At 42.7% G+C, this 14,574-nt stretch overlaps 1 protein-coding gene across 1 annotated transcript in view; it reads left to right on the forward strand.

Annotated features, from left to right (window-relative positions):
* ACSS2 (acyl-CoA synthetase short chain family member 2) overlaps positions 1-14,574 on the forward strand; it is a 141,604-nt gene that overhangs the window by 68,961 nt on the left and 58,069 nt on the right. Inside the window, exons 5-8 of the mRNA XM_077251866.1 lie at positions 7,392-7,464; positions 7,559-7,634; positions 7,917-8,028; positions 11,330-11,368. Of these exons, the coding sequence (XP_077107981.1) occupies positions 7,392-7,464; positions 7,559-7,634; positions 7,917-8,028; positions 11,330-11,368 (300 nt within the window). The remainder of the gene's footprint in view (positions 1-7,391; positions 7,465-7,558; positions 7,635-7,916; positions 8,029-11,329; positions 11,369-14,574) is intronic.

The following is a 14,574-nucleotide window of genomic DNA, read 5'->3' on the forward strand; positions in this document are numbered from 1 at the left end:
CTTCAAGATGGAATCTGTGAAGTTGGCCATTCCCCTGATAGGCCCACATTTCTTCATGGCAACTATAGATCTCAAAGATGCCTACTTCCATGTCCCAGTTCATCCTCGACACAGGAAATACCTGAGGTTTGTGGTACAGCAAAATCAGCAGGTGAAGCACTTTCAGTTCAACATGCTCCCCTTTGGCATCTCTTCGGTGCCGAGAGTTTTTTCCAAAATGTGAGAGGCCGTTTCATATATCCGGAAACAAGGAGTCTGCATAGTTCCTTATCTGGACGATTTGCTAATTGTAGGTTCCTCTGCTCCGATTCTCAGAAACCACATATCAAAAACACTCGATATCCTGCGATCGCTGGGGTGGTTGCCAAATCTGAAGAAGTCCCAGCTTCAGCCCTCCAAAACAAGGAAGATTCTGGGGGTTCTGTTAGAGTCTGGGAAGCAGAAGTCGTTTCTTCCAGAAGACCATTGCCTGACTATAATGGCAAAAATCACAAGTTTCAGGAAACAAAGGTCCCCTACTCTTCGGGAAGCCATGTCAGTACTAGGCTCCATGACTGCCTACATTCAGTCCGTGTCCTGGGCACAGGCCCACTCCAGAGTTCTCCAAGGCCACATCCTCAAGACGTGGAACGGGAGTCCCAGTTTCTAAACAAGAGAGTACACACTCCAGGACATGCAAGGGCCTCTCTAGCATGGTGGTTGAGCCCCAGAAACCTTTGCAGAGGTGTGAATTGGTCACAATCCCCCCTGGTTACAATAACATCCGATGCCAGCAAATGAGGCTGGGGTGCCATAATATCTCGCACTCCTTTTCCAGGGTCTCTGAGATCAGAGAATAAGCAGCAAATCCTCCAACTTCAGGGAACTGAAAGCAATGGAGGAGGCTCTCCTGGCTGCAAGCAATCTAGTCTCCGGATGTCATGTCCGAATTTATTCAGACAACATGGCTGCAGTAGCCCACCTCAAACATCCGGGGAGCTCAAGGTTCAATAGCTTAAGGGGCATTTCAGGCCGAATATTCTGTTGGGCCAAAAAACACCTTCTTTCCCGGACGGCGGTCCATCTAAAGGGATCCTCCAGTTTTCAGGCACGTTTCCTGAGCCGGCAGGGCATACAACCAGGGGAATGGAGCCTGAACAAAAGGGTCTTCCAGATGTTGGTAAACAAGTGGGGCCTACCCGAAATCGACTTACTGGCCTCAGGTCAAAACACCCAGGTCGAAGCCCAGGGACCACGCCAGGGCAGTGGATGCCTTTGCTCAGAAATGGAGCTTTTGGTTGGCCTACACCTTTCCGCCAATCCCAATGTTGGCGAGGACTCTTTGGAAGATCCAAGAGGATCGGGTCCCAACCATCCTGTTGGCCCCAGTGTGGCCGAAGAGAAGTTGGTTCAATCTCATTGTCGAGCTGCATATAGACGGCTCAGTTCACCTACAGGTGGAAGCCAAACTTCTTGTTCAAGGACCCCTTCATCCAGTACCTCAAATATTGAATCTAGCTGCCCGGTTACTGAGGCCCAGGTGCTAAGAGCTAGAGGGCTTTCAGGCACAGTAATTTCTACCCTACAGAGATCTAGCAAGCCAGTTACAAATGCTATATATAGTAAGGTATGGAAGAAGTTTTCATCCTTCTGTCTCCCGAATCTGCCTGATCCATTCCATCCAAATATTCCGCAAGTGTTGATTTCTTACAGAAAGGGCTAGATCTTGGCCTTAAACCTAGCACTCTGAAGGTTCAAGTTTCCGCCCTAAGCTCTATGTTCGATCAGGATTTGGCCAACCACCGTTGGAATAAGAGATTCATGTCTTCAGCCCTCAGATCTCATCCCAGAAGGCAGACTGTTGTCCCTCCTTGGGACTTAAATATAATCCTCAAAGGGCTCACACGGCCTCCGTTTGAACCCCTGTCTTCTGCACTCCTCAATTTCTTGGGTAATATTAGTTGTAGTTGATGGCATCTTTAATTGACAATTCACAGCTGTCATCAAGGCCTTGGGTTAGTAATTGAGAGGTGTCTATCAGACACCCCCATTACTAACACAGTAATCAAAACTAAAAGCGCACACACAGAAAAAATACTTTGTTCAAATAAAGACTCCCCCACACTATCCCTCGTTCACCAATTTATTGTAAAAAAGTCGAAAAAAAATCCCAAGATCTGCAGTTACCAACGATTGCGATAAACATAAAACTACATAAATAAAAACAAGAGACTGTCCATCGTTCACCAATTTATTACCAAAAAATGTTCCCATGAAGCTTCGACGTAGTCCACATTCCCCCAATCTGCCTTCGCAACTCTCAATAGAAGTAAAGCTCCAGATAGTGACGACAACACTCATTAGAGCTGCCATATCTATTAGCTATCTAATATCTTTCTATCTATATCTTTTATATGATTGCTTTATTAGTTAGAAAACTAGTTTAACCCCTTCCCGACATGTGACGCCATGTAGGCGTCATGAAAGTCTGTGCCAATCCGACCTGTGATGCCTATGTGGCGTCATGGAGGGATCGCGTCCCTGCAGATCGGGTGAAAGGGTTAACTCCAATTTCAGCCAATCTGCAGGGACAGGGGGAGTGGAACTTCAGCCTGGGGAGGTGGCTTTGCCCTCACGTGGCTACGATTGCTCTGATTGGCTGTTGAAAGTGCAACAGCCAATCAGAGCAATTTGTAATATTTCACCTATGAAACTTGGTGAAATATTCCAATCCAGCCATGGCCGATGCTGTAATATCATCGGCCATGGCTGGAGACCGTGATCTGACCCCTCCACCGACTGACAGCGGCAATCTGCCGCCGCTGTCAGTCTTTCCTCCCCTCCGTTCTGTGCTCCGTTGCCCTCCTCTCCCCTCCGCCTGCCCCCCGCTGTCCGATCCCACCCCCCATACTTACCAAGTCCTGGTGTCCGTCCGTCTTCAGCGATGGCGCCGCCATCTTCCAAAATGGCAGGCGCATGCGCAGTGCGCCCGCAGATTCGGCCGGCAGATTCGTTCCAGGTACATTTTGATCACTGTGATAGATTATATCACAGTGATCAAAATAATAAAAATAGTAAATAAAGCCCCCCCTTATCAACCCCATAGGTAGGGAAAATAATGAAATAAATAAAATATATTTATTTCTATTTTTCAGCTAGGGTTAGGGTTAGAATTGGGATTGGGTTGCAATTAGGGTTAGAATTAGGCTATGTGCACATGGTGCGGATTTGGCTGTGGATCCGCAGCGGATTGGCCGCTGCGGATTCGTGGCCGTTTTCCATCACGTTTACAGTACCATGTAGACCTATGGGAAACTAAATCCGCTGTGCCCATGGTGCGGAAAATACCATGCGGAAATGCTGCGTTGTATTTTCTGCAGCATGTCAATTCTTTGCGTGGAATCCGCAGCGTTTTACACCTGTTCCTCAATAGGAATCTGCACAAAAAACACTGGAAATCCACGGTAAATCCGCAAGTAAAACTGCGGATTTTTCAAAAACTGTGCGGAAAAATCCACACACGAATCCGCAACGTGGGCACATAGCCTTAGGGTTAGGGCTGGAACTAGAGTTAGGGTTGGGGTTAGGGTTGGAATTAGGGTTAAGATTAGGGTTAGGGGTGTGTTGGGGTTAGGGTTAGGCTTGTGTGTTGGGGTTAGGGTTAGGGTTGGGATTAGGGTTAGGGTTGTGGTTAGGGGTGTGTTGGGGTTAGGATTGTGATTAGGGTTATGGCTAGAGTTGGGATTAGGGTTAGGGGTGTGTTGGGGTTAGTGTTGGAGTTAGAATTGAGGGGTTTCCACTGTTTAGGCACATCAGGGGGTCTCCAATCACGACATGGCGCCACCATTGATTCCAGCCAATCTTGCATTCAAAAAGTCAAATGGTGCTCCCTCCCTTCCGAGCCCTGATGTGCATTCAAACAGTGGTTTACCCAAACATATGGGGCATAAACATACTCAGGAAAAATTGTACAACAATTTTGGGGGTCTAATTTCTCCTGTTACCCTTGGAAAAATAAAAAATTGGGGCTAAAAAATTTATTTTTGTGGGGGAAAAAAATTATTTTTTATTTTCACAGCTCTGCCTTATAAAATTGTGTGAAGCACTTAGGGGTTCAAAGTGCTCACCACACATCTAGATATGTTCCTTGGGGGGTCTAGTTTCCAAAATGGGGTCAGTTGTTTCTACTGCTTAGGTACATCAGGTGCTCTGCAAACGCAACGTGATGCCCGCAGACCATTCCATCAGTCTGCATTTCAAAACGTCACTACTTCCCTTCCGAGCTCTGCCATGCGCCCAAATAGTGGTTTACCCCCATATATGGGGTATCAGCGTACTCAGGACAAACTGGACAACAACTTTTGGGGTCCAATTTCTCCTGTTACCCTTGTGAAATTAAAAAATTGCGGGCTAAAAATTAATTTTTGAGGAAAGAAAAATGATTTTTTATTTTCATGGCTCTCCGTTATAAACTTCTGTGAAGCATTTGTGGGTTCAAAGTGCTCATCACACATCTAGATAAGTTCCTTGGGGGGTCTAATTTCCAAAATGGTGTCACTTGTGGGGGAGTTCAAATGTTTAGAGACACAGGGGCTCTCCAACCGCGACATGGTGTCCGCTAAAGATTGGAGCCAATTTTTCATTCAAAAAGTCAAATGGCGCTCCTTCCGAGCTCTGCCATGCGCCCAAACAGCAATTCCCCCCCACATATGGGGTATCGGCGTACTCAGGACAAATTGTACAACAACTTTCGGGGTGCAGTTTCTCCTTTTACCCTTGGGAAAATAAAAAAATTGTTGCTAAAAGTTCATTTTTGTGACTAAAAAAGTTAAATGTTCATTTTTTCCTTCCATGTTGCTTCTGCTGCTGTGAAACACCTGAAGGGTTAATAAACTTCTTGAATGTGGTTTTGAGCACCTTGAGGGGTGCAGTTTTTAAAATGGTGTAAATTTGGGTATTTTCAGCCATATAGACCCCTCAAACTGACTTCAAATGTGAGGTGGTCCCTAAAAAAAATGGTTTTGTAAATTTTGTTGTAAAAATGAGAAATCGCTGGTCAAATTTTAACCCTTATAACTTCCTAGCAAAAAAAAATGTTGTTTCCAAAATTATGCTGATGTAAAGTAGACATATGGGAAATGTTATTTATTAACTGTTTTGTGTCGCATAACTCTCTGGTTTAACAGAATAAAAATTCAAAATTTGAAAATTGCTAAATTTTCAAAATTTTTGCCAAATTTCCGTTTTTTTCACAAATAAACGCAAAAATGATCGACCAAAATTTACCACTAACATGAAGCTCAATATGTCACAAAAAAACAATCTCAGAATCGCTAGGATCCGTTGAAGCGTTCTTGAGTTTGCCTCATAATGGGACACTGGTCAGAATTTCAAAAAATGGCCAGGTCATTAAGGTCAAAATAGGCTGGGTCATGAAGGGGTTAAAGTGTTTGAAGGGGTTAAATTACATAGGGAAATACAGTATGTAAAAGGTGATGTTAATGCATTGCATACGCATGGATGCTAGGGGAGAAAAATGGCATTGTACTCACACACGAAACTCATGTATGTGTGTGTGTATGTGTATATATATATATATATATATATATAATGTAAATATATATAAATATATATAACTTATTATATTGTAGTGCAGTGTGACAGACAGGCAGTGACCACAGGAGAGCTCAAAAAAGGGTCTTTAATGTGCAATGTACTAACGAACGGAAAACAAATGGTATCTTCCGGATCGCAGCCGGGAATCAATACAGTCCGTATCCGAGACCGGTTGCCGTGGGCGACTGCACCATCATTCAATGTGTCATGAAAAATTCATGTAATTTCCCAAACCTGGGGAATCCATCAAGAAATTGATATAGCCCAGTTTTACTCACGTAGATCTGACACAAAAACTCTACAGATTAGGTGTTGGAGAAATGTAAACCATCCATCTATAGGAAACATGCGTACGATATCTGCTCATTGAGACCCTTTGGTTCGAGGGATTCTAACCTAAAAATCCACTCACATTCACGTTGGAGAATCATTTTATCATGATCACCCCCTCTTGGGTTCATCCTGACCACCTCTATTATCATGAATCTCACTTCTGTTGGATCTCCCCTGTGGTGTGTGTGCATGTGTTTGGCCAATGGGGTATCTCTATTATTACGGATATCACCCATGTGTTCCCCCACTCTTCTCCTGAACTCCCTCTTGGTTTTCCCCACATAGTCTCTAGGACAGGAGCAGGAGGCCAAATACACCACACCCACTGTCTTACAGTTGGAGAATTCACGTTGGTAGAAGATTTTACCCGTGGATGAGCTCTGGAAATTTTTGCAGGGTCTCATCCACTTGCAAAGGCTGCAATCGCCACATTTAAAAAAACCGCATGGTCTTCTATCCAACCATGTACTCCCCGGCTTAGGTCTCTGATATTGACTATGCACTAGCAGATCTCTGATAGATTTGCCCTTTCTAAACGTGATATTGGGGCGTTCGCCCACTATGTCCGTAAGATCGGGGTCAAATTTAAGTACATCCCAGTGTCTAATAAGGATCTTTCTGATGTCCTGGTGCTGTGTGTCAAAAGTACCGATGATCCTCAGGATGTCATCCGACTCCTCCCTCCTACGTTTTTGTAGTAGGGCTTGTCTGTCTGCTTTTTTTGCAGCATCATAGGCCCTATTTAGGCACCATCATGTCACGCTGAGGGATGCTAGGCCTTTTGGCTTTGCTTGGCTGGGCTTTATGTTGCTTCACACAGGCTGAACCTTGCAGAACTCCTGTTCTGGAGTGGTGCGTTAAATATAGTTCCCTTATCTTATGCTTACCTGCGGCCGCCTTCATCCTTTCCAATGTTGGTCTCCAGTGAAAAGTAACTTGCTGGCAGATCAGTTGATTCACTTTTAAATACATCTGAGAGCCTCATTCTGGCTTTCATAGACTTGCATAGAACTCTTGTGATGTTACCTCTTACTTCCTGCCAGTCAAACGTTACGGGCACAAGGTGGCGCCGCAGGACCTGAGTGGCATCGGTAAAAAGTGAAGCCGCCAGAAGGTAAGTATAAGAACAGGGGTTCATGGGGCTTACATTTAAAGCACCACTCCAGCGCTGGGAAAAAACAAACCGCTGAAGGCGTGCTTTAAAGTAAACTACTAGAGACTTCCAACATTGCTCATCTGAGATGCAAATATGGAAATCGGTTTAAAAAGAAAAAACATGGCTGGTTCTTAATTTTTCCACAAGAATGAACAGTTGGTACGTTTTGGCAGCACCTGTACATCTCAAATTGTCATCAGATGAGTATGACAAAAAGAAAAACCTCTTGTGCAGAAACTTCTATCTTGCTCTTTAATAGGTAAGGAAAGATATTTGTCAGTAAATGTTTGACCTTTGTTTTGTCTAGTTTGCAGGGTTTTCGGCCGAGTCTTTGTGCGAGCGTATCTTGGACTCTCACTGCTCCCTTCTTATCACTGCAGGTAGACATGGTTCTTAAAGTGCCTTGGGCTTGCATTGGGGTATTATTTTAGAAAAGATTTTTGAATTTCTTCATATATTCTGACTTTTTTTCAGATGGCTTTTTTCGTGGAGATAAGTTGATTAACTTGAAGCAGATTGCAGATGAGGCACTAAAGAAGTGTTCAGAGAAGTAAGTGGAGCAAAATATGATATGGATGACTGCCTGCCTTTCTATTGAAGAGAAATATATCAAATTCTCTTTGCCCTTCATTTATCGTTTAAAGGGGTTGTTTTACAAAAAAATTGCTTTTGTAAATGTTTTTAGGGCATGTGAATGTGTATATGCTGGAATGCTATAATTGACTACATGAGAAGATTCTTTGAACTTTAAACCTTACTGTACAGTTTGGAATAAAATATTTGACATTATTGGCATCTCAAATACCTATGTATAACTAGTGTTTCTTTGCAGGAGCTACCCACTGAGAAAGTGCATCGTACTGAAACACTTAGGGAGAGATGATATCTGTGATGGAACAAGCACATCCTCTCCTCCATGCAAAAGGTCGTGCCAAAATGTACAGGTAAACCCATGGCAACAGATCCAATATCCCAGTATGCATTTTGGTCCGCTCTGTGTGAAGCATATGTGCCTGGTGAGGGTTTTTAAAGGGAATGACTTCAAACCAAGTACGGGCACTCTGTGCATCATTTATTGGCCTTCCCACTTGCTTGGTTACTATTGGAACGCATGAAAAAATGGAGTTCCATACACGCGAAAATATTTTTCCGTTTTTTAAAAATTAGTATATTTTATTATAAATACTGTTGACATAATTAAATCACAGAATAATACAAAGAATATAACAAAGACGAAGGCCCCAGTTTAGAACTGAGTAAATCCCTGGTACAAACAGTATGTTAACCATGGTACTAGTAACAGTCCGCTATATGTAATATTAACTATCTGACCCCCAATCCATATAGTATACACATGACCTCAGTGTGAATTTAAAGTATTGGATGCCCGTAAAGAAGTGGCCAACCCCAGGGCTTGTCAAAATGACTAATGCCCATATAAGGAAAAGGAAACAATAGCGGTAAATCTAGTGATAGAATATCTTACCCATGGTGAGTGTAGTCATGTACCAGGGAACCCGATCAACCCCCTGACGCGCGTTTCGCGTAGGCTTCGTCAAAAAGAGGGTCTTTATCACTAGATTTACCGCTATTGTTTCCTTTTCCTTATATGGGCATTAGTCATTTTGACAAGCCCTGGGGTTGGGCACTTCTTTACGGGCATCCAATACTTTAAATTCACACTGAGGTCATGTGTATACTATATGGATTGGGGGTCAGATTGTTAATATTACATATAGCGGAGTGTTACTAGTACCATGGTTAACATACTGTTTGTACCAGGCATTTACTCAGTTCTAAACTGGGGCCTTCGTCTTTGTTATATTCTTTGTATTATTTTGTGATTTAATTATGTCAACAATATTTATAATAAAATATACTAATTTTTAAAAAACGGAAAAATATTTTCTCGTGTATGGAACTCCATTTTTTTCATGCGTTCCAATGTGTATCAGGAGTATACACCTACTATCCAGTCACTTTATGGGTAAATACATGAAGCTATTGTGGCATTATTTACGATTATATGGGACCCATATTTTTTCTGTTAGTTTGATTGTATTGCCTGGTTACTATGTATATCCGCCCTTCTCTGGCCCTATCAAGCCAGAGTTTTCAGTCGAGGAGGGTGGTGGTGTGGAAATGTTGGGAAGGTGTAGTTAAATGCATGCCATAATGCACCAAGTGCTTGTAGTTAGTTTGAGCAGTCATCCTGTGTTGACAGTGTTCCTTTTAAGATACCTGGCTTATGCAGGAATTAAGCCAAATCCTTTGAGATAATAAGCGTGACCAGCATGAGACCATGATGGAGTAGAATCTTAGAGGAGATCTCTCATGAAGACTAATCATCTTCAAATTTTAGCAGTCCCAGAAGTCTGGACTTTAGAATGCTGATTTGTTTGTAAAATTGAAGGCCTCTCCTACGAGTAGTCTATCAGTATTACATCAGTGGTGTCAGACAAACTGAATGTAGATTAGTAGTGGTTTTGGGGGTGTTGTTTTCCCTTCATAGTTTCCATTGGACCTTACTGCACAGTGCTATACTTTTCCATAGCTGCTATGCTTCATATTGCCGCATCATTTCACAAAAAGCAGAGCATTGGGCAGTAGAATAATGGCACCAGCACTTGCTTGTTAAAACAGCTAATCTACTGGTGTGCAGAAAGTTAAGATTCCTATCAATATGATACTGATTGCCGTTTTAGGATTACTTTTTTTTTTTTTTTTATTTCATTTAACCCGCAGGGAGCGAAATAAATATATATATATATATATATATATATATATATATATATATATATATATATATATATATATATATATCATAACTTTTAATCATAAGATTAAAATGTCTAGGTTAAATTCGTATACATATGGACCACCAGTATAAACTGCAAGTGCTCAAAACAACCAGTGCTCACAAAAAAGGTTAGGTCTCACCAGAATTGCATGACTAACCTGAATCCTAAGTGCAGGAGGGATTGGAGCCAGTCTTCTTGATGATTTAAACTGTTATACCCTTGTCATGCCCCACTTGGGAAAGACACTGTTGGTTTTGGGGTTCTTTTAGACAGTACCATACTTGGGTACTGCCCTTGTCGGGGCAGGAGCAACACATGGGGCATGGAGGGGGTATAACCGTATGATTAATAGTTGTTTCATATATATATTTCTCTCCCTGCTGGTTAAATTGACTGACTAAATTTGGAGAATTTGTACAGGTCTGCCCACTGCAGTAGACCCCTGCTCTATTGGTCTTTTGCGGATGAAACATCACTTTAAAAATTATGGATAACCCTTTTTTAAAATGTAAAATTACACGCAGCCATTCCAGTTAATTGCTTCCAGTAAATACATGATTTTCCATGCCCTCCAGAGCTGGTTCTTTATTAGTGGCTGGCTAGTTCAAGGGGTCACTAAGTGATACTAGCTATACCACAACTAGTTAGGGCAGAGGGATACCTTCTGTTTGCAGCCCTTCCTTATGTAAAGAGAATTAAAAAGTTATGATTTATTCATAGTCGTCACTTAAGACATTAGAAGAATAAATGCAGAGCATTACATTGTTTAGTCCAAAATTCATTCAGAATAACAACCCCCAATTGTGTTAACAATTAGTTATGACATAAAAGTCCCAACTTATTGTGAATGCTCAGACCAGGACACAGTTACAAGGATCAATGCACGTATTGCCCAGAGGAGAAGGCTCCCTGCGGCAAGGCTCTATTCACAATAGTTCTATTGGGCCGCACTTACTGAATGATCTAGTTTGCCTTCTCCAGGGGGTACTAATAGCTTGTGACATTATTATTTTGTTGACCCAATTTTTATTTTGTGGTTAACAGAAGATTCTGCTTTCAGTAACCCACTTCCAACGCTATTGCTTTTGCTTACTGCCTTGGAATTCAATTGACCTTCTCCAATTAAAGATCTTCTCATATATCTTTTGTGTGGTTCTGAGAAGCCTAGATGTTCACTAATGTTGCTGCCATTATAGTTTCTATATGGATTATACAATATGTAATAATGGCTACATTACTTATCACACAGGTTTCCCAGTGGCAGTTTTTAGTAAAAAGAAAAAAAAAAAAGTTGCAAAGGATATGACTGAGGGAAATGTATGAGTGAATGCATGTGTGCTTGTTTGCAGGAAAGCAAGTATAAACCTTATTTTTTTCTCATCCTGTCAGTGTTTGCTGCTTTTTAAGGCTACTGAATATGCTTGTATGTCTGGGTTTTTGACAGGGAAACAAGCAGGACAAAGCAAAGCGAGCTGTACCCCAGGTATTTCACCTGTGTCCACAGGCAGCTGTGTGTTAATCATTTCTAGTGTCACTAACTGCTCCGTGGCTTTCTGTCTTTGCATATGTCTGTTCCAGGGTGTCTCATTAACATGCATGGTCTTAAGGTACCATCACACTCAGCGACACTGCAGCGATATAGACAACGAGCCGGTCGCTGTAGAGACGTTAAACACAGCAGCTCCAGAACGATGCAGGAGCGATCCTGTGACGTAACGGTGACTCGCTTATCGTTCTCACAGGTCGTTAGCTCCATGTAAAACATTGCTGACATCGTTGCTTTTGATGTCAAACATGACGATACACGCCGACCTGACGACGAAATAAAGTTCTGGACTTCTAGCTCCGACCAGCGATATCACAGCGGGATCCAGATCGCTGCTGCGTGTCAAACACAACGAGATCGCTATCCAGGACGCTGCAACGTCACGGATTGTTGTCGTTCTCGTTGCAAAGTTGCTGAGTGTGACGGTACCTTAACTTAGGTATAGTCTTGAACACTATGTGTTTAACTTGGACCAGGGCTACGTTTTATGAACATTGTTTAGTAAAGGATTAAGTATCAACAGGATATACTGATAAGCTGTGTGAAGTTAAATAAACTTGTGCAGAGTAAATTACAAGGGAAAAGTAGCCCTGAGTTTCTCATGAGTTACGCCATGTGCGCACGTTCAGTATTTTTCGCGTTTTTTTCGCGTTTTTTCGCTATAAAAACGCTATAAAAACGCTAACATATGCCTCCCATTATTTTCAGTGTATTCCGCATTTTTTGTGCAAATGTAGCCTTTTTTTCCGCGAAAAAATCGCATCGTGGAAAAAAAAGCAACATGTTCATTAAAATGCGGAATTGCAGGGGATTCCGCACACCTAGGAGTCCATTGATCTGCTTACTTCCCGCACGGGGCTGTGCACACCATGCGGGAAGTAAGCAGATTATGTGCGCTTGGTACCCAGGGTGGAGGAGAGGAGACTCTCCTCTACGGACTGGGCACCAAATAAGTGGTCAAAAAATAAGAATTAAAATAAAAAATAGTCCTATACTCACCTTCGATGTTTTCCCGCCTCTCAGCTGCATGCTGCCGCTTCGGTTCCTGTAGCTTGTGTGCGGTGAAGGACCTGTGATGACGTCACTGTCTTGTGATTGGTCGTGAGCGGCCATGTGACCGCTCACGTGACCGCGACGTCATGGAAGGTCCTGCGCGCACACACCATCTATACGGAATGGACGCCGGTGAGGAGATCAGCTGTCTGCGGGTGAGTATAAGCATTTTTTTTATTTTTTTTATTATTTTTAAACATTCTATCTTTTACTATAGATGCTGCAAAAGCAGCATCTATAGTAAAAAGTTGGTCACACTTGTCAAACAGTATGTTTGACAAGTGTGACCAACCTGTCAGTCAGTTTTCCAAGCGATGCTACAGATCGCTTGGAAAACTTTAGCATTCTGCAAGCTAATTACGCTTGCAGAATGCTAAAAAAAGCAAAAATAACGGAAAAAAACGCAAAAAAAAAAAAATGCGGATTTCTTGCAGAAAATTTCCGGTTTTCTTCAGGAAATCTCTGCAAGAAATCCGGACGTGTGCACATACCCTAAAGGCCCATGTTGATGAGTTGAGAATCTGAAACGAGCTTTCATTTGAACACTTTCGCCAATTATCAGTTTAAGGTTGCGTTCACATGTTGCTTATGCCTCGATCGTCGTGAAACTGCAACATTTTTTAAATAGTTTTTCAAAATTGTGTCAAAAACTATTTTTGCTGCAAAAACCTATTGTAAATGCAGCCTAAATATGCTAGTATACATCCAATGAGCAGTTTTCTAACACACTGTCCACTTGTCTATTTGGTCCTATAAACTGTATACGGGTTGATATTCTCTTTTGAGTTCGTCATCTAAGGCTACTTTCACACACAGCATATTTGCTGCGTATTTTTACGCGCGCGTATTTTGCTGCTGCTTTACCTGCGTTTTTTTACGCAGGCAAAAAACGCAGCTGCTTTCACACACAGCGTTTTTTGCAGCTGCGTTTTTTTCAGCATTGTGTACTGAAAATAAAGTTTGTTTGAAAAAAAAAAAAAGGGGAAAAAAAAAAAGAGTCATTGAGGTCATTTCCTGTCTTTATGACTCAGAATACAATACACACTGGAGTTAACATCATGTCGATTCTGCCAGCTGCAATGGCCTTGAGCCAAAGACGCCTCAGCAAGCGGAACAGACATCAGCTGGGGTTTACTAACCCCACTGTCACTAACCCCAGGTTACTAGGGCAGGCGTCAGTCAGACGCCCCCCCCCTCGTAACCCTGTACGGTAAGGGTATGTTCACACGATCCTGATTTCAATCCTTTTTTTTCAGGACAAAAACCGCAGCTCTTGGCAGAAAACGCAGGTGCGGTTTTGGTGCGGTTTTTGATGCGGTTTTTAGTGCGGTTTTTTATGCAGTTTTCTCTGCAGATTGTCTGTGTTTGACACAAATAAAGCTTTAACTGCAGTGGGGGAAAAAAAAAAGAAATGATGTCATTTCCTTGTCCAACCCTTTTCTTCTTCCATCCTCCATTTTGGGACTAAACACCAAAATGAGTGGACGTGTTTTGAATGACAGCGCTCCGCAGAGTGCTGAGCGTAGGCCAGATCACAGCCCGCGGATCCAGCTCTATCCAGCTATTTAAGTCTACGTTCACATTTGCGGTCTGCGCCGCAGCGTCGGGCGCCGCATGCGTCATGCGCCCCTATATTTAACATGGGGGCGCATGGACATGCGTCGCACTTGCGTTTTGCGCCGCATGCGTCACTGCAGCGCACTCATCCGGCCGCAGAGGACGCAGCAAGTTGCATTTTTGCTGCGGCCAAAATCAATCAAAAAAAGGACGCATGCGGCGCACAACGCAAATGTGAACATAGCCTAAGTGCCACGTATTTAAGTGCCACGTATTTCAGTGCCACGTATTTCAGTGCCACGTGCCACGTATTTCAGTGCCACGTATTTCAGTGCCACGTATTTCAGTGCCACGTATTTCAGTGCCACGTGCCACGTATTTAAGTGCCACGTGCCACGTATTTAAGTGCCACGTATCATGTATTTCAGTGCCACGTATTTCAGTGCCACGTATCAAAGTGCCACGTATCAAAGTGCCACGTGCCACGTATTTCAGTGCCACGTATTTCAGTGCCACGTGCCACGTATTTAAGT

Source organism: Ranitomeya variabilis, chromosome 4 (genome assembly GCF_051348905.1).
Source record: "Ranitomeya variabilis isolate aRanVar5 chromosome 4, aRanVar5.hap1, whole genome shotgun sequence".
In the NCBI taxonomy this organism is placed as follows: Eukaryota; Metazoa; Chordata; class Amphibia; order Anura; family Dendrobatidae; genus Ranitomeya; species Ranitomeya variabilis.